Consider the following 24,147-nt stretch of genomic DNA (forward strand, 5'->3'; position numbering starts at 1 on the left):
TTTTATTGGTGTTGGGAGTGGCTGGACCGTCCTAACCCTGTCTGATCAGAGCTTTCTTCTCACGAGCTACGAAGATCTGCAAAGAAAACTTCAGAGCAACCGCTCTCTCTCTCTCTCTCTCTCTTCCACCGAAGCGCTTCCACACATCCTCCCCAGCCTGCCATTTCTACAGAGACTGTGCTTTCTACAGAAGACGAGACTTTTGCAGTAAGAACAGGCATTGGGCAAAAGTTTAAGTCTTAGGAATTAGTTATTCACTTAATGTGAAGTTATCTGAAGTTAAATGAAGTGTATACACTGAATTTTGGTTCTCTATCATTTGTTTGTTGATTTAAAATTGGTTAATCCATAAGTTTGTGCATGTCTCTCTCTCTCTCATTCTTTTACTAATATCCTCAATCTCCTTAACACACATTTTGACCTTATTAAGATTTCAGGGGGTTTGATAATGTTCTGAGTGTGGAATTCTTTTGTTACTTAGAAAACACGTGCCGAGCAGGCCTGACCAGGCCTGATATACATACCAACCCATCAGATAACATTCCACACACCCTGGCTCTTCCTTGCACGGACAACATTCCAAACTTAACTCCTCCCCCACAAACACGTGGAGTTAGCCACAAGAGCCAACCCTCTCAAGAGAGACCCAAGGTGTCTCTCTCTCTCCCTCTCTTTCACACACACACACACACACACACACACATTCATATACACACACCTCACTGTATATATTCCAACTGATTATCCATTTTTGATCTTTGTATAATAAATTCATTTATTATCAAAGCTGTGTGTATTCATCTGCTGTTTCGATATTTTGAAGTTGCCCAATCTCCCGAAGAATTCAAAGGTGTAGACGATTTATGTAATATGGTAAGTGATCAATAATAATTTGGAAGATACCATTTTAGCTGTCTGGTAATTTATTGTTAAGTACCAGGATTAATGGTATGATTCACTAAATGATTCACTGATTCGATTCACTGAATGATTCACTTCAAACGATTCAAATGAGACTGATTCTATGGTATGATTCAATTCAAATGAGTCAAATTAAACGATTCAATAGGATTGATTCATTTTAATTATTAACCTTCAAATTTAATGAGACTGATTTCATGTAATTATTAAAGATTGATCACTTATCCAATCCTAAATACACAAAATCATTAATTACACCTACAATGCTATGTCAGTTCCAGTGTGGGAAATAAGGCACGACTGGTGGACACTGACCGGTAATTTTCTCATTTGTCCGTCTGTTTTTCAAAAGCATCAAACCGGACGGCCCATGAAAAATTGTAAAGACACGGATCTAATCTACTTCTAATTTTCTTCCAAATGTTACATGGGGTGAATACATTATATCGTAACACGGCCTGTGATTATGCCGATCGCAGACACTCTCGATGAATGACAAGTCGCCTCTCATCAGAGAGTCTGAGCGCATTCTGGCCCGACACCATGCGACGCTGTTATCACCTGGGTAGGTTTACCACTAACATTAAAAGAAAATAGACTACTACAGGTTTTGGACCCTGACAAAGTGTTTTTTCCATTGTATTTTAACCCTCTGGGGTCGAGAGCTTCTCCGGTGAAGCTCGGCAGGTTTAGAATGAGTAGGTCATGGATTTAGATAAATATCTTCACGAGTTTTTATCATACAAGCATGATAAACATATTGACAGAAACTTTACACGTTACACTTTCCTATGTGCCCACTGCCAAATAATATTATAGTTTTTAAATTACATAAATTAGATTAAAAATAAAACTCGTTTCCTTACTCAGTCGGAGCGCTGAGTGCGCACTTGTGCATTCATAAAGGACTGTTCCCATGGTAACAGCATGATAATCACTTTCACTCTTTCGGTTTCGATTGATTTCTCTTTCGCAGTGTTTTCTTCTATTTTCTAAGTTCTAGTGCAGCAGATTTTAGTCTGAATGCCAAATGATATTCCCGTGTCTAGTTTTGAGTCATTTTTAAAAGTCTTTTTGTTACAAAGTTACTTGGAATCTTGAACTCAAAATTTTAACTCTATTATGTAAGAATAGTTGTGTTGTTAATTACTACATTTCTTATAGATTTATTATAAACATAGTATAAAAAAATAGTCATTGTTGACATAATATTTCATGAGTGTTATTACAGTACCTGTAGATGAGGACCACTAAGTTGTAACCAACTGGAACATCCTTGGCCCCTCATACTTTTTTCTAGACATGAATCTGACCTGTGTGTGCTACTGTTTTCTTGGGTAGAACTTTAAGCAGGTTTTTCTTGAATCTTCTGACATTTTCTTGTAAATTATATTCAATTTGTAGTGTAATAAGCAACTAATGTCTAGTGTAATTTGGCCTTTGAAGATCACAAAAATGTGCCTGGAAATAGCGGAGAAGCATCTCCAGGCTTCTAAAGCCCTTCAACGCAACCCCCGGCCACACTGTTCCAGACCTTTGGCCCGTCATTCGGACAGGCTGAAATTTGGACTGACAGACATTTCAGACTCGTCTGTCGGGTGACAGTCTGCTTAAAATTCCTTATTTCCCACAATGCAGTTCCATGTACCAAGCTCTCCTTTTTCAACTATGCCAAGATAAAGACAGTTTTCCATTCTATGGCACTTTTAACAATATGGGGTTTCAGCCAAATAAACTGGCTGCTGGTTGATAAAAGTGTGATCCTTTGATAGCAGAAGTGAGTGCATTTTTTTTTAATGTTCCAACATATTGGATGATTTTGATTAACATGGCCATGAGATACTAAAGCAAAGTCACAAAATTGTACAATTTGCAATGGATAGCTTGAGCAAGTATGCATTAAATACGCTGTGACTGAACTATTTTTGATGCATTTAATAATTCTTGCCTTATAGTTACATGTGTGAGAAGTTAGCGGTTATCTGCTGCACAAAAAACGCCACAGAGGGACATTGTTAGAGCAGTTGCAATGGCATTTAAGTTTTGATGTTTGCTCCAAAAAACAAAACAGCAAGAACAACTTTTCTTACTCAACATTTTTGGCAACATCATATTGAGAAAAACGCCGGTGTAGAATTCACGGAGACAACAGATGATGGACGCAACGTTTCAGAATGAAATGCAGGTATAAGACGCAGCGAGGCAGAGACTCGACTTAGCGAGTTAGTTACATTGATGGTGGCATGAAAGTTGATGTTTTGGAAGCTGAGTATACAGATGAGGAGGTAAGAGACCTAGACAGACCAAATGACTAAAGCTCCGCTGCATCGCTCTCTTACTTGAGATGAAGAAAGGGCTAAATCCAACTGGCACCACTGGCTTCTCAGAAATTTCAGAAAGTAACTTGAAGTTTACTGAAACAGAAAATCTTCCAGAACTTTCATAGAAAGTGCACAGTGTGAGATGTGATGCTTGAGGTTAACACTATGTTCAGAATGAGACGACCAATTTAGAAAAAAAAAAATAATGAAAGCATGGCTAAGCGTGGACAGACCATTTATAATAACCTACCTTGTCTTCTGTGTGTCATTTGCCCAGTGGCAGCTCCATCATCCTCACACACAACAGCATAAATGTCCCTCATCAGACAGATATATGAGGCTACCTGCTCATGCTTTACCTAAAGGCAGCCAAGCCTGAGCCGCACATATTGCCAAAAAAGCCCTGAAAACATATCTGGAGAGAAGCTCACTATATGAGGAAAATATTGTTGATGTCAAAACATGGACTTAAGACACAACTCAGCATCATTCTTCTGTTCTGATGGGGTTACACCAAGTCTGGGGTGTATAAGCTGTAATTCCTCTGCTAATATGGGTTTGCTGTTCTGTCGGCCCAAGCCATAAGACTTATTTACAAGGTAATGTTTGCCAGTGGCCATATGAGTTCATCCACGTATGGTACGGCATATATACTGACTGCTCAGGTAATAGGAAAACCTGTACAAAAGCTGTGCAATGCATGAAATCATACAGATACAGATCAAGAGCTCCAGTTAACGTTCACATCAAACATCAGGATGGGAGAATGTGATCTCCGTCTGTCTGTCTCTTTCTGTTGAGTGACATGTCGATCCTGAGACACCAGTGATCTCTTCTGACCTCTTCTGCTCCTTGGACTTGCCTGATCCATCCTGATGCCCTACTTCTGGCTGGAGTCTCATCACATTGCTCCTGTGGAGCATGGCCCCATGTGGACAGTCGCACTTGAAAGATGGCTCTGGACACTTACAGTTTTGCTATGATGGCTGAGGACTACAATTAACATGACAACCTTAGGACTGCGGTTATCAGGAACAGTTTTGCACTCGATCAATGAACAGGTGAGAACTTCAACAAAATAGACTTCATGTTAAAACTATAATGAATTTCCTGGTTATGCAGTTATACTTTGTGACTCTATAGCAGGGGTTCTCAACCGTTTCTGCTTTGAGGCCCACCGATTCATACTTGTAACGAGTTGGGGCCCATTAAAAAAGACCCCCGATTATTTTGGCTCATCTATTCTATTAGAATCTAATAATCTATTGTAAAGTGTATTAACGGGATGCAACACCACTCCCTGTTACAGAAGACAACCCAGGAATTAAATAAATGCAATAAAAACAAACTGTTTTTAATTGTAGGTATTGTATTTAAAACTGTATGGATGTACCAGAAGACAAACCACGCATGCAGGTCATTCTCAGTCAAAAGGGATTAATGATCCAAAAGTGGAATCTGGTCCATTAACACAAGAACTTATTTCCGTGTTTGTGTTGAGAAAACAAGCAAGTTATTAAAACCAAGAAATACACTCAAAAGAAGTGGATATAGAAACCACTCAATGGGATTAGATCCTTACACGCTAACAAAGAAGGATTTTTCCTCTGAGTTGGAAAATTATCCACCCGTTGAGTTCCCCGACATCTCAAACTACCTGGTGCTGCAGACATCGTTCTACACGGACACACAGATGAAAACCTGGAAGAGCATGGAGGGGTACAACTTTTTATATGTGGCTGGGTTAAAGATATAGTGATCAGGACACTACAAGATAGACGGCGGTAGACGGATCTAAGCGCAGGAAGAGTGTTTATAAGTCAAGTTTATTTGTATAGCGCTTTTAACAGACATTGTCACAAAGCAGCTTTATAGAGAATTAAAGACTTTAAACATGAGCTAATTTTATCCTGAATTTATCCCCATTGAGCAAGCCTGAGACAACGGTGTTGAGGAAAAACTCCCTCAGACGACAAGAGGAAGGAACCAGACTCAAAAGGGAACCCATCCTCATTTGGGTGATAACAGACAATGTGATTAGAAATAACTTGCTTCTATAACTGTGTCCTTTCGAGTCACAAAGTATCACTGTGAAACCAGGAAATTCATTATAGTTTTAACATGAAGTCTGTTTTGTTGAAGTTATAAACTGTTCATTGATGGAAACTTGAGTGCAAAACTATTCATTACAACTGCAGTCCTAAAGTTAGCAAGTTAACTGTAGTCCTCAGATATAAATGTATTACTGTAAGTGTCTAGAGCATCTTCCAAGTATTTTTTTTTTTTACAAAAGCAAAACAGAAAGCAGAGTGTTTAAACAGTGTTATAAACATGGCTAGAAACAAACGTGACTGTGATGATAAAACTTCGCAAAGCCTCTGTGAAAACAGCTTCCTTATCTGCACGTGCTGACTGCGCTCAAATCAGTATCGGGTGTTTCCCATAACGACTGGGTCCCAAGTGTATGCACAACGCGCTCCGTGAGTGCACGCGGTTACTCGAGCTGCGCCAGACTCAAGCGCGCAAAGGCGTGACAGTCAAGTGTTCACCTACTGTGTGACCACAACTTTTCATTTTCATCGATAACCCATCGCAAAGCATCGCGAGCTGTAGTGTGACTGTAGCTTAATGAGGTGGATGTGACGTCAGATGCAACCCAGCAATTGTCCCATAATACGAGTAAAAATTATCTTCAACTTGGAAAAAAAAATCATATACCACTAGATGGCACTTCATGGTCCAGGCCCAGTGGTTGAGAAACACTGCTCCGTAGGAAACTGTTATATTCATCTCATCTCATTATCTCTAGCCGCTTTATCCTGTTCTACAGGGTCGCAGGCAAGCTGGAGCCTATCCCAGCTGACTACGGGCGAAAGGCGGGGTACACCCTGGACAAGTCGCCAGGTCATCACAGGGCTGACACATAGACACAGACAACCATTCACACTCACATTCACACCTACGGTCAATTTAGAGTCACCAGTTAACCTAACCTGCATGTCTTTGGACTGTGGCGGAAACCGGAGCACCCGGAGGAAACCCACGCGGACACGGGGAGAACATGCAAACTCCACACAGAAAGGCCCTCGCCGGCCCCGGGGCTCGAACCCGGACCTTCTTGCTGTGAGGCGACAGCGCTAACCACTACACCACCGTGCCACCCACTGTTATATTACATTACAGGTATTTAGCAGACACTCTTATCCATAGCAACGTACAACATACCCAGAGCAGCCTGGGGAGCAGTTGAGGGTTTAGGTACCTTGCTCAAGAGCACTTCAGACATTCCTGCTGGTCCAGGGAATTGAACCAGCAACTTTTTGGGCCCAACCATAAGGCCATGGCTTCCTTATAGAAGTGAGTGTTAGATATGAGTTTGTGGCAGCGGGGGCATGGCCAAGCAGCAGTCTGTGAATGGAGAGTGGGGTCGGGGAAGGTAAGTGGCTAAGTCATTCCACCTGCTGTCAATTAATGTGTGTGTGTGTGTGTTACAGGGACGGAGCATGAAAGGAGGGGGAGAGCAGAGAAAAGAGGCTCCCTCCCGACCACAACGCATGTGAGTGAGTGAGTGAGTGAGTGAGTAAAAGCTGAAAAGCTAAATTAAGTGAAATAAAGAGTTTGTCTGTGACCATCAACTCTCGCCTGCCATGCTTCTGTGCTCCACCCACATCAGGAACTGCTACAGAGTTACCATATTTATAAATCACGCTACCTGTTATCACCCAGATGAAGATGGGTTCCCTTTTGAGTCTGGTTCCTCTCAATGTTCCTTCCTCGTGTTGTCTCGGAGTTTTTTTCCTTGCCACCGTTGCCACAGGCTTGCTCATTAATGATAAATTAGCAATAAAATTAGTTAATGTTTAAAGTCTTTAATTCTGTCAATCTGCTTTGCGCCAATGTGTGTTGTTAAAAGCGCTATACAAATAAACTTGACTTGATCTCATTGACTTTGACCATAGCATGGTTGTTGGTGCCATGGTTGGGGAGCTGGGATTTTCACACATTAAAAAAAAAAAAAAAAACATCTTGTGAGCAGCAGAGAGAGAGAGGCCAATTGGCTCAAGTTGACAGTAACTCAAACAGCCACTCTTTGCAACTGTGCTGAGCAGAAAAGCAACTTCAAATGCACTGCATGCCAAATCTTAAGGCAGACAGGCTATTCGTGCAGAAGACAAGGTCAGGTTCCACTCCCATCAGCCATGCTTCACTCTTTAAAGCTCATCATAAATCTCCATCTCACTTTACACTTTATTGTTCAGAAGAACATCCATAAAACCCTCTCACTGCTGTATTTCTTTTGTTATCATCCCAACACTGTTCTATGAACCAAACAATTCTGACTGATCCACCTGCCCTGGAGGGATACTTGCAAAGCTTCATGCTGTATTGAACACCGCTGATATGAGATCTATGTGAAACTTCACAGCTGATAACCTTGTGTCTGGTTCAAATTGCTCTGCAACATCCTGAGCTCATCACTCCACACTGCCTGACTGGATTACTCTGTTTGAAAGGCGGTACTGCTAAATGCTAATCAATGCCGATACACAGTCTTTCCCTGTACTCACTGAATCTAGACAGAAGAGAGAGTGTTTAATTCAAAACGTCACTTCCATTTAGCCATTTATTTTGCATTATAAATAGCAATCATTGGGAAATATCACCACTGAAAGCTACCGAATACTTTAGAAAGGTACTGCTGGCTTTTTCCCCCTTTTTTTTTTTTTTAAGTGCAGTGCTCCCTATCATTTATTGCTCTCTGCCAGTTCATCAAAAATGCATTTTAGTTCGAGGTTCACTGGACCTAACAATGAGTTACTTGGCTTTCAATATAAACAGATTTCTGCATGTGAAGAAACGTGAATCAGTCCTGGAAACATACTGCTGGCTATTGTTTCCTAAAAATCCCACAATCCACTTTCCACAGCAAGATATTGGGTTTGTTCATGGTTTCTCATGATGATAATATCTGTTCTGTATTACGCATTTGAAATTTCAGTGCCTAAAATTAACAAAGCTGAAAGAAAACATTCCCAAAGTAATTTCATTTGTGTTATGATCTGAGCCATTAACATTTTGAGCTACGGCACCAAGCTGGGCGATGGTTCAGTCTACAAAATGTATCTGCGCTGCGAGAGATCAAACATGAAGCACAAAAAGGATTCGACAAACATAACCTGACAAGTGCTGTGGTTATCGGCAGGGCGATCTTACTAAACCGACCCGATCTTTCACCTTCTGCTGCCTGCCATAAATGTGCATCTGTTCAAATCTCTGTCTTTTACACACACACGCACACACACAGAGTGGACTGTATAGAGTAATCTTATACATGATACATTAGTGGCTGCTGTGGGGAGCTTCCAGGTAATCAGAGCAGTGAAACAAACAGGAAGTTAGAAGGTAAGGAAATTCTTAAAGAAAACACACTTTATGTACACTCACCGGCCACTTTATTAGGTACACCTGTCCAACTGCTCGTTAACACTTAATTTCTAATCAGCCAATCACATGGCGGCAACTCAGTGCATTTAGGCATGTAGACATGGTCAAGACAATCTCCTGCAGTTCAAACCGAGCATCAGTATGGGGAAGAAAGGTGATTTGAGTGACTTTGAACGTGGCATGGTTGTTGGTGCCAGAAGGGCTGGTCTGAGTATTTCAGAAACTGCTGATCTACTGGGATTTTCACGCACAACCATCTCTAGGGTTTACAGAGAATGGTCCAAAAAAGAAAAAAATATCCAGTGAGCGGCAGTTCTGTGGGCGGAAATGCCTTGTTGATGCCAGAGGTCAGAGGAGAATGGCCAGACTGGTTCGAGCTGATAGAAAGGCAACAGTGACTCAAATAACCACCCGTTACAACCAAGGTAGGCAGAAGAGCATCTCTGAACGCACAGTACGTCGAACTTTGAGGCAGATGGGCTACAGCAGCAGAAGACCACGCCGGGTGCCACTCCTTTCAGCTAAGAACAGGAAACTGAGGCTACAATTTGCACAAGCTCATCGAAATTGGACAATAGAAGATTGGAAAAACGTTGCCTGGTCTGATGAGTCTCGATTTCTGCTGCGACATTCGAATGGTAGGGTCAGAATTTGGCGTCAACAACATGAAAGCATGGATCCATCCTGCCTTGTATCAACGGTTCAGGCTGGTGGTGGTGGTGTAATGGTGTGGGGAATATTTTCTTGGCACTCTTTGGGCCCCTTGGTACCAATTGAGCATCGTTGCAACGCCACAGCCTACCTGAGTATTGTTGCTGACCATGTCCATCCCTTTATGACCACAATGTACCCAACTTCTGATGGCTACTTTCAGCAGGATAATGCGCCATGTCATAAAGCTGGAATCATCTCAGACTGGTTTCTTGAACATGACAATGAGTTCACTGTACTCAAATGGCCTCCACAGTCACCAGATCTCAATCCAATAGAGCATCTTTGGGATGTGGTGGAACGGGAGATTCGCATCATGGATGTGCAGCCGACAAATCTGCGCCAACTGTGTGATGCCATCATGTCAATATGGACCAAACTCTCTGAGGAATGCTTCCAGCACCTTGTTGAATCTATGCCACGAAGAATTGAGGCAGTTCTGAAGGCAAAAGGGGGTCCAACCCATTACTAGCATGGTGTACCTAATAAAGTGGCCGGTGAGTGTATTTTGCACTGCATTTAGCAGACACTCTTCTCCAGAGCAACATACAACATACCCAGAGTACGGTAGGTAGGGGTTAGGTACCTTGCTCAAGGGCACTTCAGTCATTCTTGCTTGTCCAGGGTATTGAACCAGCGACCTTTTGGTCCCAAAGCTGCTTCTCTAACCATGAGAACGTAGTGGTTAGCAGTGTCGCCTCACAGCAAGAAGGTTCTGGGTTTGAGCCCAGCGGCTGACGGACGTCTTTCTGTGTAGAGTTTGCATGTTCTCCCCGTGCCTGTGTGGGTGCTCCGGTTTCGCCCACAGTTCAAAGACATGCAGGTTGGGTTATCATGGGGCAGCTATGGCCTGAGTACCCTTGAGCAAGGCACCTAACTCCCTGGGCGCTGTAGCATTGCTGCCCACTGCTCTGGGTATGTGTGTGTGCTCATTGCTCACTTGTGTGTGTTCACTGCTTCAAATGGGTTAAATTTCACTGTGTGCTGAAGTCTGTGCTTGAGTTTACGTGTGACAAATAAAGGCTTCCTGGCTTGGCTTCTCCCTGCATGAAACTAGTTCTCTAGCCATTGTGTTATACTCCTCTGGGAAATACTTTAACTTTTTTTTTTTTTACCTCGCCCGTGACAGAGTCACCGGGGTGAGGTATTGTAATCAGTCTGGCTTGTTTGTGTGTGTGTGTCTGTTAACAATCTAGCGTCTAGACGGTTGCACCGATTGACTTCAAATTTTCAGGGTAGGTGGGCAATGATCCGTAGATTACCTGATTAAATTTTGGGGGTAATCGGGTCAAAGTCACCGGAAAGGTCAAAATAATTTTTTTTGCGATAACTTTCTTCAAATTCATCATTTTGACTTCAAACCAAAACCAAAATGTGCATCTTTCAATTCTGCTTCCAACTGCTTTCTGCTGCATGACAGGGTAGCTTGGACAGTCTCTGTAGTGGGTGGGGGTTAAAAGTCAGGGGGATGAAGGTCATCGGTCAAAATAATGTTTTCCATTATAACTCAAAAACGATTGCCAACAGACAGATAAATTTTCTAATTCTAAACTTTTATTCGTCACATGCACACTTCAAGCACAGTGAAATTCATCTGCATTTAACCCATCTGAAGCAGTGAACACACACACACACACACCCAGAGCAGTGGGCAGCCACACTACAGCGCCCAGGGAGCAGTCAGGGGTTCGGTACCTCGCTCAAGGGCACTTCAGCCCAAGGCCGCCCCACGTCAATCTAACTGCATGTCTTTGGGGGAAACCGGAGCACCCGGAGGAAACCCACACAGACACGGGGAGAACATACAAACTCCACACAGAAAGGCCCTCGCCGGCCACGGGGCTCGAACCCGGACCTTCTTGCTGTGAGGTGACAGCGCTAACCACTACACCACCGTGCCACCCCAGATGTTTACTATTATGAGCATATAGGAACTCCCATATGGCCTTTCATTTGACACCATGATCTTTGACCTTGAGTGACCCTGAAAGCTCAAACTCAAGGTTACAGATTTTCAGAGGGCTGTAACTTGAAAACGGTTGATTGTAGATAGACATTTACCATTATCAACTTATAGGAAGTGCCATATGGGCTTTCATTTGGCACCATGATCTTTGACCTTGAGAGGTCAAACTCAAGGTCATGGGTTTTCAAATGGCTATAACTTTTAAAATGGTTCATGATAGCCAGATGTTTATCATTATCAATATATAAGAAGTCCCATATGGGCTTTCAGTTGCCGCCATGACTTTTGACCTTGAATGACTTTGAAATGTCAAACTCAAGGTCATGGATTTTCATAGGACTACAACCTAACTGATGATTGAGAAATATGACTGTTATCAACATACGTACAGTGCTCAGCGTAAATGAGTGCACCCCCTTTGAAAAGTAACATTTTAAACAATATCTCAATGAACACAAACAATTTCCAAAATGTTGAAAAGACAAAGTTTGATATAACACCTGTTTAACTTATAACGTGAAAGTAAGGTTAATAATATAACTTAGATTACACATTTTTCAGTTTTACTCAAATTAGGGTGGTGCAAAAATGAGTACACCCCACAACAAAAACTACTACATCTAGTACTTTGTACGGCCTCCATGATTTTTAATGACAGCACCAAGTCTTCTAGGCATGGAATGAACAAGTTGGCGACATTTTGCAGCATCAATCTTTTTCCATTCTTCAACAATGACCTCTTTTAGTGACTGGATGCTGGATGGAGAGTGATGCTCAACTTGTCTCTTTAGAATTCCCCAAAGAAAATAATTTCTTTACACCACAAAGGTGAAGGCTACAAGAAGATCAGCAAAGCTTTACTTATCAGTCAGAATACTGTAGCAAAAGTGGTACAAAAATTTAAGAAAGATGGAACTGCAACCATCTCACAGAGACGTCCAGGTCATCCACGGAAGTTAACACCTCGACAGGAGCGTCTTCTGATGAGAAGGGTTGAAGAAAATCGGCATGCGAGTTCACTGCAGTTATCTAAAGAAGTAGAAAGCCAAACTGGGGTGACTATTTCCCGTGACACAATACGGCGTACACTGCAGAGGAATGGCATGCATGGATGCCGTCCACGAAAGAAGCCTCTCCTAAAGCCCAGGCACAAAAAAGCCCGCCTAGAGTTTGCCAGGGCCCATGCTGATAAAGATGAAGACTACTGGGACTCTATACTCTGGAGTGATGAGACCAAGATAAATGTTTTTGGAACTGATGGCTTCAAAACTGTATGGCATCGCAAAGGTGAGGAATACAAAGAAAAATGCCTGGTGCCTACAGTGAAACATGGTGGTGGCAGTGTCCTTATGTGGGGCTGCATGAGTGCTGCTGGTGTCGGGGAGCTGCATTTCATTGATGGCATCATGAATTCACAGACGTATTGCTCTATACTGAAAGAGAAGATGCTACCATCACTCCGTGCCCTTGGTTGTCGTGCACTTTTCCAACATGACTAAACACACATCTAAGGCCACTGTTGGATTTATGAAGAAGTGATTCAGTGGCCAAGTATGTCTCCTGATCTGAACCCAATCGAACACCTATGGGGAATTCTGAAGAGAGAAGTTGAGCATCACTCTCCATCCAGCATCCAGTCACTAAAAGAAGTCATTGTTGAAGAATGGAAAAAGATTGATGTTGCAAAATGTCGCCAACTTGTTCATTCCATGCCTAGAAGACTTGGTGCTGTCATTAAAAATCATGGAGGCCGTACAAAGTACTAGATGTAGTAGTTTTTGTTGTGGGGTGTACTCATTTTTGCACCACCCTAATTTGAGTAAAACTGAAAAATGTGTAATCTAAGTTATATTATTAACCTTACTTTCACGTTATAAGTTAAACAGATGTTCTATTAAACTTTGTCTTTTCAACATTTTGGAAATTGTTTGTCTTCACTGAGATATTGTTTAAAATGTTACTTTCCAAAGGGGGTGGACTCATTTACGCTGAGCACTGTATTGAGGTATTTCACCTGACGTCACAGGGTCACGTGACGCCCTGGTGTCCGCCATCTTGAACGTCAAGCTACATACTAACGCTGCAGACAGAGAGGGAGAACCAGCTTGAAAAAAAACGTGTTACAGACACCTAGAATCGATTAATTTGTCAGTAAGCGCTCTATAAATAACTATGGTGTTTGCTTGTTGTGCTGTGGGCTGCCACAACAGACAGGGACAGCGTACAGGACGCTCCTTTTACCGGTTTCCTACTGACCCAGACAAGAGGGCCAAATGGATTGCAGCTGTGAAGAGACGAATGAGCCCCCTAAAATAAATCATTTAATTTTTCCTGTTTTCTCTGTTTACCCTGTTCGAACTATGCTGATATTTTCGGGGGGTCCCTTTTTTTCCCTTGGGGGGGGGGGGGGGGGGGGGTGCTTGCGCTTGTCTCAGAGCGCGGATCTTTTTTTTTTATATTGAAAGTATCAAGTCATTACAAAACAAGTAGATAAAGTGACATCAGACATAAAACGCAATAACAGAGGCTAGAAAGAAACGGGACAGAAATAAACAGGGAAATTACATAAAAAGAAAGAAAGAAAGAAAGAAAATAAAAAGAGCGCGGATCTCCAAACACATGAGAAGCCTCTCTTACGCACATATCACGCGGACTCCACACCTCCACACACGCATCGCGTCTGAAGTCATAACTCATCAGGGGAAATCGTGTCCGCATTGGCATGTTCAAAAAACAACCTCGCGTCAACAATGATACCACACGCAAGAAAAGAAAAAAAAAAAAACAGTCAGGCTACTCAACAACCAACCTGGCAGCAGCAGTCGTTGTCATGTAAACACAACACTTCGGATATGCAAATGCTTCCCGTTACGCACGATTGCTATGTCAATAAACATCATTTTGCCAATATTTTAGAGACCCCCCAACATTTCCCAAATCATGTTTTCAAGGGATCTCATGTCTGTTTCAGGGGATCTCAGATCCCCCGAGTAACAAGACAGTGTTGTGAACATAGCCTACCTTGTACCGTTTCAAACTGCCGGGGTCATCCTTCATCAAACTGTTGACTTCTGTCGACAACCTTGGCTCCATACCAAGGCTGGGTACAGTGTTTGTGATAAAAGACAGATCCAATTTAACACGAATCACAGCTTACTTTCTTGTTAAAACGCGCAAAGGTCTCCACCATCTCATACCGCCTTGCACTGAAGGACTTAAGCGCGCCGTCCAAAATGGCGGCATCACGTGACTTGGTCACATGGGTGAAATACCTCAATAGGTATAAAATAAGTGCTGCCGGGGGGAGGTTTGTTTTGCCTGGCAACACTTGTTTCTTGAATAGATCACTTTAAAATCGTTTCATCTGAAGATGGGACTGCATTCAGAACTCAGTAGAGTGGCATGTCATGGCTGAGCCATACTTGTTTTTGGATGCTACTGAGATGGGAGCTGGAAAGAAAACCCTACCAAATGTGGACACAGAATTCTCCTAAGCTATAAGGAGTTCTCTCTTGATGGACACGAGCCTCCAGGCTGTGCAGTCACGGTTTCAGAATCCGCTATTCAGCGAAGCGTTCAGGCTTGTCCACACGAAAGCATTTCATTAGTTGGTAATTTCTTAAATGGTGGAATACGATACACTGTTTCATACTCTGCATATTCTTTCTTTATTTTGGCCAGTAACAGGATATACTAAAGAAGCACTGAGTCATGCATTCAACCTCTCAGTGTGCACTACGGCTCTCAGAGCATGTCAAGACTCCCAGCACAAACAGCACAGGTCTATGTGTTTATATACTCACTTCCTGTCATGTTTGATTACTACATATAGCGAAGTGTGTTTTTGTCTTTTCTCCACCTGTCTTGCCACTGGTTCGTCTCCTTATTGTGTCATGATCATTTGGACCCATTTTCAGTTCCTTCCTCTATTACTTTGTGTTTAAATGCAGGTGTTTCATTGTCTTGACGCGAAGTCTTGCCATGCTCTATTTTCTTAAGCCCAAGCCTTGTTTCTCACGTTTCCTTGTTCCCTGGTGTGTGCATTTCTAATTGGAGTTCTCAGTTTTGATCTGTGCCTGTGTTTACATGAGTGATTATGGATATTCCCGGTGTGAAACTGCCTGCCTGTTCTTTGACCTACACTCTGGATTACTGTAGGAGTATTTCTGGTTTGCTCCTAATAAAGTACACGTTGATTTCATGCTTTCTCGTGGAAGCTGGAAATGTAAGATGTAGCTTAATGCATGTCCATTAATTGAAGTGCAATTTGACATTTTCTTAGCTGTTGTTTCTCAGCATTTATACCATAGAGCTGTTACATCCTTGAATGTGATTGATTAGAAGCTCCCAGGTTCATATTCGCAATATGCACTCATTCTAATAAGTTGTCATTTCTATAGTAACAACTTTGCACTTTCTGGTTTCTCTGTAAATGTCAAGCTGTTTTTGGTTTTTTTTTGTTTTCTTAGCAACTTCAAGAGAGAGGAAAAAAATAAGAAGCTGGTGAGGAAATGACTGTTTATAGCTGTAAGTTATAAGAGGAACATCCTCGTTTCACAACATTAAAGGTAGACTACCTTTCAGATTTTTCAAGCATAGGTCATAAAACCAATTTTCCTCAACACCCAATTATTTTTGTTTAGTGGACTGAAAGCGACTGAATTCGAATCACAGACTTCCAATTTTATTAGGTTTTTAAAATAGAACAATTAATGAATTTAGAGCTACGTGGCCTTAAATTCTCCGCTATTTTTTCCTGCTTCACCATGACCCAATTCAAGATACTACGTCATGCATCACGTGGTGGGCTTTCCCCGTTCACACAAGGCATTGTGGGATACAAATTTGAAACAGGAGAGAAAAATGGAGGACGTGAGCGTGCGAATGAAACGTGAAAGACCGACTACAGTAACGCAAAGCGAGAAGAAAAGACGTTATGTTATATATGAAGGAAAGGAAACGCAGGGCCAAACTAATAAATATCGGCGCTCAGCGAGCACCTCGGTGTGATCAGCTGTTCATTTAGCAACAGAATGATGGAACTGTCAGTGCACGCTCAAAGGTAAACCTGCGCACGCGCACACACACGGACTTCCTCTGTCTGCTTGACTGCACGAAGCGAGCGATTTCATGCACATCATTTGCTTTAATCCCCTCAAATTAAATAACTTCCCAGCCACAGAATGGCCTGATATTTTGTGAGATATTACAGAAATAAACATATATCACAATGACCACATTTCAGAGGGAACTAAATTTCACCGATTTTATGAAATCAAAAGGCCGTCTCGCTTTAAACGTAACTACAAACTGTAACTAAATGAAAACATTTTAATCATTTGCAAGTCGCTCAGGTATAAGAGGAATAAAACAATTCTGGAAATGCCACCATGTTATTGAGTCTCTTCCTATGTCATCACACCATGTCATGTTTTATTCCAGACTTAAGTGCACAAATAAAGTAGCATTATAATGCTCCTCCTGAGATAACAGTGATCCTGACTCTTTCTGCTCTCCGGACCCGCCCGATCCATTCTGATGCCCTACTGCTGTTTGGAGATCTTGTCAATGAACAGTTCACATCAATTAAAATTGATTACACAATTGCACTTTTTGACTATATAAGTATACAGTTAGAGAATGAGAAATTGTTGAAAATCGCACTATTTTGTGTCGCCGAGATGAGGATGGCTTTCCTTTTGAGTATGGTTCCTCTCAAGGGTTCTTTCTCACACCATCTCAGGGATTTTTTCTTTGTCACCGTCGCATCTTGCTTTCTCATTAGGGATACATTTGTCAATATAAAATTTACAGTGGTGCTTGAAAGTTTGTGAACCCTTTAGAATTTTCTATATTTCTGCATAAATATGACCTAAAACATCATCAGATTTTCACACAAGTCCTAAAAGTAGATAAAGAGAACCCAGTTAAACAAATGAGACAAAAATATTATACTTGGTCATTTATTTATTGAGGAAAATGATCCAATATTACATGTCTGTGAGTGGCAAAAGTATGTGAACCTCTAGGATTAGCAGCTAATTTGAAGGTGAAATTAGAGTCAGGTGTTTTCAATCAATGGGTTGACAATCAGGTGTGAGTGGGCACCCTGTTTTATTTAAAGAACAGGGATCTATCAAAGTCTGATCTTCACAGCACATGTTTGTGGAAGTGTATCATGGTACGAACAAAGGAGATTTCTGAGGACCTCAGAAAAAGCATTGTTGATGCTCATCAGGCTGGAAAAGGTTACAAAACCATCTCTAAAGAGTTTGGACTCCACCAGTACACAGTCAGACAGATTGTGTACAAATGGAGGAAATTCAAGACCATTGTTACCCTCCACCAGGAGTGGTCGACCAACAAAGATCACTCCAAGAGCAAGGTGTGTAATAATGAGGTCACAAAGGACCCCAGGGTAACTTCTAAGCAACTGAAGGCCTCTCTCACATTGGCTAATGTTAATGTTCATGAGTCCACCATCAGGAGAACACTGAACAACAATGGTGTGCATGGCAGGGTTGCAAGGAGAAAGCCACTGCTCTCCAAAAAGAACATTGCTGCTCATCTGCAGTTTGCTAAAGATCACATGGACAAGCCAGAAGGTTATTGGAAAAATGTTTTGTGGATGGATGAGACCAAAATAGAACTTTTTGGTTTAAATGAGAAGTGTTATGTTTGGAAAAAGGAAAACACTGCATTCTAGCATAAGAACCTTATCCCATCTGTGAAACATGGTGGTGGTAGTATCATGGTTTGGGCCTGTTTTGCTGCATCTGGGCCAGGACTGCCTGCCATCATTGATGGAACAATGAATTCTGAATTATACCAGCGAATTCTAAAGGAAAATGTCAGGACATCTGTCCATGAGCTGAATCTCAAGAGAAGGTGGGTCATGCAGCAAGACAGCGACCCTAAGCACACAAGTCGTTCTACCAAAGAATGGTTAAAGAAGAATAAAGTTAATGTTTTGGAATGGCCAAGTCAAAGTCCTGACCTTAATCCAACTGAAATGTTTTGGAAGGACCTGAAGCGAGCAGTTCATGTGAGGAAACCCACCAACATCCCAGAGTTGAAGCTGTTATGTACAGAGGAATGGGCTAAAATTCCTCCAAGCCGGTGTGCAGGACTGATCAACAGTTACCCCAAATGTTTAGTTGCAGTTATTGCTGCACAAGGGGGTCACACCAGATACTGAAAGCAAAGGTTCACATACTTTTGCCACTCACAGATATGTAATATTGGATCATTTTCCTCAATAAATAAATGACCAAGTATAATATTTTTGTCTCATTTGTTTAACTGGGTTCTCTTTATCTACTTTTAGAACTTGTGTGAAAATCTGATGATGTTTTCGGTCATATTTATGCAGAAATATAGAAAATTCTAAAAGGTTCAAAAACTTTCAAGCCCCACTGTATATCTGGAATTTATGCACTGCCTGACCAAAAAAAAAACAGTCACTGTTTGGATTTAAATAAGCAAATACTTTGGAGACTTTGATTGGATAATTACCACAGTCATAAATATGTTTCAGCTTGCGACAGTTCTTTTAACCCTAACTGATGCAGTGATGAGCTTTTCGTTTCTTTAACAACCATGTCAGAAGGCGTATCATATGGTCGTGGAAAAGATGTTAGTCTGTTTCAGAAGGTCAAATTATTGACCTGCATCAAGCAAAGAAAACAGCTAAGGAGATTGCTGAAATGACTGGAATTGGCCTAAAAAGTTATTAAAACCTGGAAGGATAGTGATGAACCATCAACTTTGCAGAAGAAATGTGGTCGGAAAAAAAATAAAATCATGACTGACCAGGATCAGAGATCACTTAAATGCTTGGTGAAGTCGAATCGTAAACAATCGACAATCAAACTCATGGCTATGTTTAACAGTCAAAGTAAGAGCATTTCCACATGCGCAATGCAACGAGAACTCACAGGATTGGGACTAAACAGCTGTGTGGCCATAAGAGAACCACTGGTCAGTGAGGGAAATTGAAGAAAAAAAAAAGGATTCAATTTTCTAGGGAGAATAAAGATTGGACTCTGGAGCGATGGAAAAAGGACACAGGTCATGTGATCTGATGAGTCCAGATTTACTTTATTCCTAAGTGATGGGTGTGTCAGGGTAAGAAAGGAAACACATGAAGCGATGCACCCCATCATGCCTAGTGTCCACTGTACAAGCCTCTGGAGGCAGTGTTATGATCTGGGGTTCCTTCAGGTGGTCAGGTCGACGCTCAGCAACGTTACTGGGCAATAAAGTGAAGTCAGCTGACAACCTGAATGTACTGAATAACCAAGTTATCACCGCATCAATGGATTTTTCTTTCCTTTCTCTCTCACACACACACACACACACACACACACACACACACACACACACACAAAATGTAGGCTACAGGAGGCACAAAGAGACAGAACAAGGCAAACAGTTGAGATGGAGGTAGAACCCTGAAGCCAAGATGGTATACAGTACCTTGGGCAGCATCAGGGTGGATGATGGTAGTAGTGGGTGGGGGGGTTGTGGCGAGAACATCTAAATGGGAAACAAAATGAACACACACACACACACACACACACACACACACACACACACACACACACACACACACAGTGAAAAAGAATGAAAAGGCATTCTGAAAGGACTGGAGGTTAGTGCAATACCAGAGAAATCTGACAGAATTCTCATAAAATAGTATTATTTGAAATATAATGTGTGTTTAATACTATATACACATTATTATATAATCATGTTATCAGTGCCTTCTGCATCATTAAGTTATTTATTCAGCTTGACAGCCCATTAGAGTCTGTTTGTACACTATGCAGGTAAAAAAAAAAAAAAAGCTCCTCGACCCAGTCCACATCTTCAGCAGACCTGATCTTGGTATGATAAACTGCATTATGATAACGGCTCACTAAATGTAACACTATTGCTAACCCGCACAACATAATGCACTGATTGGATTCCAGACAAGTTGAGTCCTTGTGCTGGTGATGTACAAGCCTGGAATGTGCACATCAACCCTGACAACACATGGACCCCTTGCTGGGAAAAAGTCGCAGTGGGCAAAATTGGCTGGCTGTCTCGAGCACTTTATTGTCTGTGCTCCATCAATGGATCTCAGTAGGGATCTGAACATTTCCTCTCTAATGATAAAACATCAAGAGCGACGTAGTGGCTGTAGACGCGGGAGCCTGAAGCCAGGTCTCGCCAGAAACATTGTGGAGAATTCTGTGTGTCTGATGGCACAATTGGAAATGTCACCGCCTCCATGTAGAAATTGTGCATGCAGAAGAGATGGCCACTGCCAAAGGTCTGAATGGGATGTGGCATGCATAATAGTCAAGCAAACAAGAATTTTCCACAGGCAATTTGCAGGCCGGCTGACTCGTGGTTCGAAATTATGAGTGCTGATATACGAATGCAATTTTGGATTGCAATATTTTCTGCGGCTTGTGAAGACGAGGACGCGGAATTCAAATCATACGGACATCACAAACGGGATTCTGACAGCTTGTGACTTACTTCCTGATCTCACCCATGAATTGTCTTTTCTCTGTTACTCTTCTGTGTGCAGTAACAGAAGATATCGACTTGATGTCAGTTGAATTACACGTAACGTAATAATTACACAATCAATGAAGTCAAATATTATTTGAAATAATCGTGATTAACCATTAGCTCACATTTCCACAAATACATGTAAATGGTAAACATGCCGGGGCGGAGCCAAGGGGTGGCCAGTGGTGGCCAAGGCAACCCTAAATTAATCTCTGGCCACCCCTCTGGCCACGCCCAACGCCGCTTTGTTGGCAACTTTTTTGCGGAACTATGTCTGTATGCCGTTGTTCCCATACGAGTCATGATGGTGGATCTACAAAGCAACTCGGATGGCAGCTGCTGAAAGCGTGTCTGTAAACAATGCTGATTTTTCTCAGTATTACGATGATTTGAACAATCAAGCGAAGATAGATATGTGTGGTTTTGACCCATATTATTTAAAAAGTCAGGCTTTTCTGAAGATAAGACACTTCTACCGACCATCAAGTATGAATACAGGTCATTTCATCCAATGACCATTTCGTCCAAAGCCTTTTTCATACGCACCATCTATTTTACACAACCCCGATTCCAAAAAAGTTGGGACAAAGTACAAATTGTAAATAAAAACGGAATGCAATGATGTGGAAGTTTCAAAATTCCATATTTTATTCAGAATAGAACATTAATGACATATCAAATGTTTAAACTGAGAAAATGCATCATTTAAAGAGAAAAATTAGGTGATTTTAAATTTCATGACAGCAACACATCTCAAAAAAGTTGGGACAAGGCCATGTTTACCACTGTGAGACATTCCCTTTTCTCTTTACAACAGTCTGTAAACGTCTGGGGACTGAGGAGACAAGTTGCTCAAGTTTAGGGATAGGAATGTTAACCCATTCTTGTCTAATGTAGGATTCTAGTTGCTCAACTGTCTTAGGTCTTTTTTGTCGTATCTTCCGTTTTATGATGCGCCAAATGTTTTCTATGGGTGAAAGATCTGGACTGCAGGCTGGCCAGTTCAGTACCCGGACCCTTCTTCTACGCAGCCATGATGCTGTAATTGATGCAGTATGTGGTTTGGCATTGTCATGTTGGAAAATGCAAGGTCTTCCCTGAAAGAGACGTCGTCTGGATGGGAGCATATGTTGCTCTAGAACCTGGATATACCTTTCAGCATTGATGGTGTCTTTCCAGATGTGTAAGCTGCCCATGCCACACGCACTAATGCAACCCCATACCATCAGAGATGCAGGCTTCTGAACTGAGCGCTGATAACAACTTGGGTCGTCCTTCTCCTCTTTAGTCCGAATGACACGGCGTCCCTGATTTCCATAAAGAACTTCAAATTTTGATTCGTCTGATCACAGAACAGTTTTCCACTTTGCCACAGTCCATTTTAAATGAGCCTTGGCCCAGAGAAGACGTCTGCGCTTCTGGATCATGTTTAGATACGGCTTCTTCTTTGAACTATAGAGTTTTAGCTGGCAACGGCGGATGGCACGGTGAATTGTGTTCGCAGATAATGTTCTCTGGAAATATTCCTGAGCCCATTTTGTGATTTCCAATACAGAAGCATGCCTGTATGTGATGCAGTGCCATCTAAGGGCCCGAAGATCACGGGCACCCAGTATGGTTTTCCGGCCTTGACCCTTACGCACAGAGATTCTTCCAGATTCTCTGAATCTTTTGATGATATTATGCACTGTAGATGATGATATGTTCAAACTCTTTGCAATTTTACACTGTCGAACTCCTTTCTGATATTGCTCCACTATTTGTCAGTGCAGAATTAGGGGGATTGGTGATCCTCTTCCCATCTTTACTTCTGAGAGCCGCTGCCACTCCAAGATGCTCTTTTTATACCCAGTCATGTTAATGACCTATTGCCAATTGACCTAATGAGTTGCAATTTGGTCCTCCAGCTGTTCCTTTTTTGTACCTTTAACTTTTCCAGCCTCTTATTGCCCCTGTCCCAACTTTTTTGAGATGTGTTGCTGTCATGAAATTTCAAATGAGCCAATATTTAGCATGAAATTTCAAAATGTCTCACTTTCGACATTTGATATGTTGTCTATGTTCTATTGTGAATTCAATATCAGTTTTTGAGATTTGTAAATTATTGCATTCCATTTTTATTTACAATTTGTACTTTGTCCCAACATTTTTGGAATCGGGGTTGTATTTCAGGTATTTGTTTGTTTGAAAAAAAGGAGGAATTCTCAATGGAATTTGACCAAAGTAAAACACATTTCACAGTATAGATCATGTTAAATCTTTAGGCGCCAAGCAGCGTTCTCGCGGGGGCTTCGTTTGCGAATCCCGGGCCGAGGCACGGTCCTACCAACCTGAGACCATACTCTTTCCAAGGGGGAGGCTTAGAGGGAGGTGCATGTCAAATTTGGCTTTGCTGCAAGCTCCGTTGGCCGATTATTAATTTTTAAAGCCGGCTGGATCATGTTAAATCTTTTGGCACGGAGCAGCGCTCTCGTGGGGCTTTTGTTCACAAACACCTGATGTAAAATAATTGATGAATGTAAAATAATTGATAGTGCGTCTGAAAAAGGCTTTGGACAAAATGTCTTAACTATTGGACGAAATGGTCATTGGACGTAGTGTCCTGATCCCCTCGTCTCCTCTCTGTGCTAAGCCTCAGAGTTTCCTCACCCTCTTTCCGAATCACGGACAGAATTCTAAAAAAAAATTGGAACGTGCCACGGTCACAAGTATAAGTACCTATAAGTACCTTCTGTTTTATATATATGAGGGTAAGTCAAAAAGTTCTAATAATTTCAAAAGGTGTGAAAGACGTCCCCCAGAATTCTACAAAGAAGGAATTCTCCAATGGAAACACCGCTTGCAGAAATGTTTTGACTTAAATGGAGGATATGTAGAGAAATAGCTTTGTTATTTTCATAAATAAAGATTTTTTAAAATTTATAAATTTATCTTAGAACTTTTTGACTTACCCTCGTGTGTGTGTGTGTATATATATATATATATATATATATATATATATATATATACTCATTCATTCATTATCTCTAGCCGCTTTATCCTTCTACAGGGTCGCAGGCAAGCTGGAGCCTATCCCAGCTGACTACGGGCGAAAGGCGGGGTACACCCTGGACAAGTCGCCAGGTCATCACAGGGCTGACACATAGACACAGACAACCATTCACACTCACATTCACACCTACGCTCAATTTAGAGTCACCAGTTAACCTAACCTGC

At 41.7% G+C, this 24,147-nt stretch overlaps 1 protein-coding gene across 1 annotated transcript in view; it reads right to left on the reverse strand.

Moving 5' to 3' along the window:
• Nucleotides 1-24,147, reverse strand: part of cadm1b (cell adhesion molecule 1b) — a 179,137-nt gene that overhangs the window by 93,478 nt on the left and 61,512 nt on the right. The window contains exon 8 of the mRNA XM_060943469.1: nucleotides 19,843-19,902. Within this exon, the coding sequence (XP_060799452.1) occupies nucleotides 19,843-19,902 (60 nt within the window). The remainder of the gene's footprint in view (nucleotides 1-19,842; nucleotides 19,903-24,147) is intronic.

This window comes from Neoarius graeffei, chromosome 17 (assembly GCF_027579695.1).
Source record: "Neoarius graeffei isolate fNeoGra1 chromosome 17, fNeoGra1.pri, whole genome shotgun sequence".
Lineage (NCBI taxonomy): Eukaryota > Metazoa > Chordata > Actinopteri > Siluriformes > Ariidae > Neoarius > Neoarius graeffei.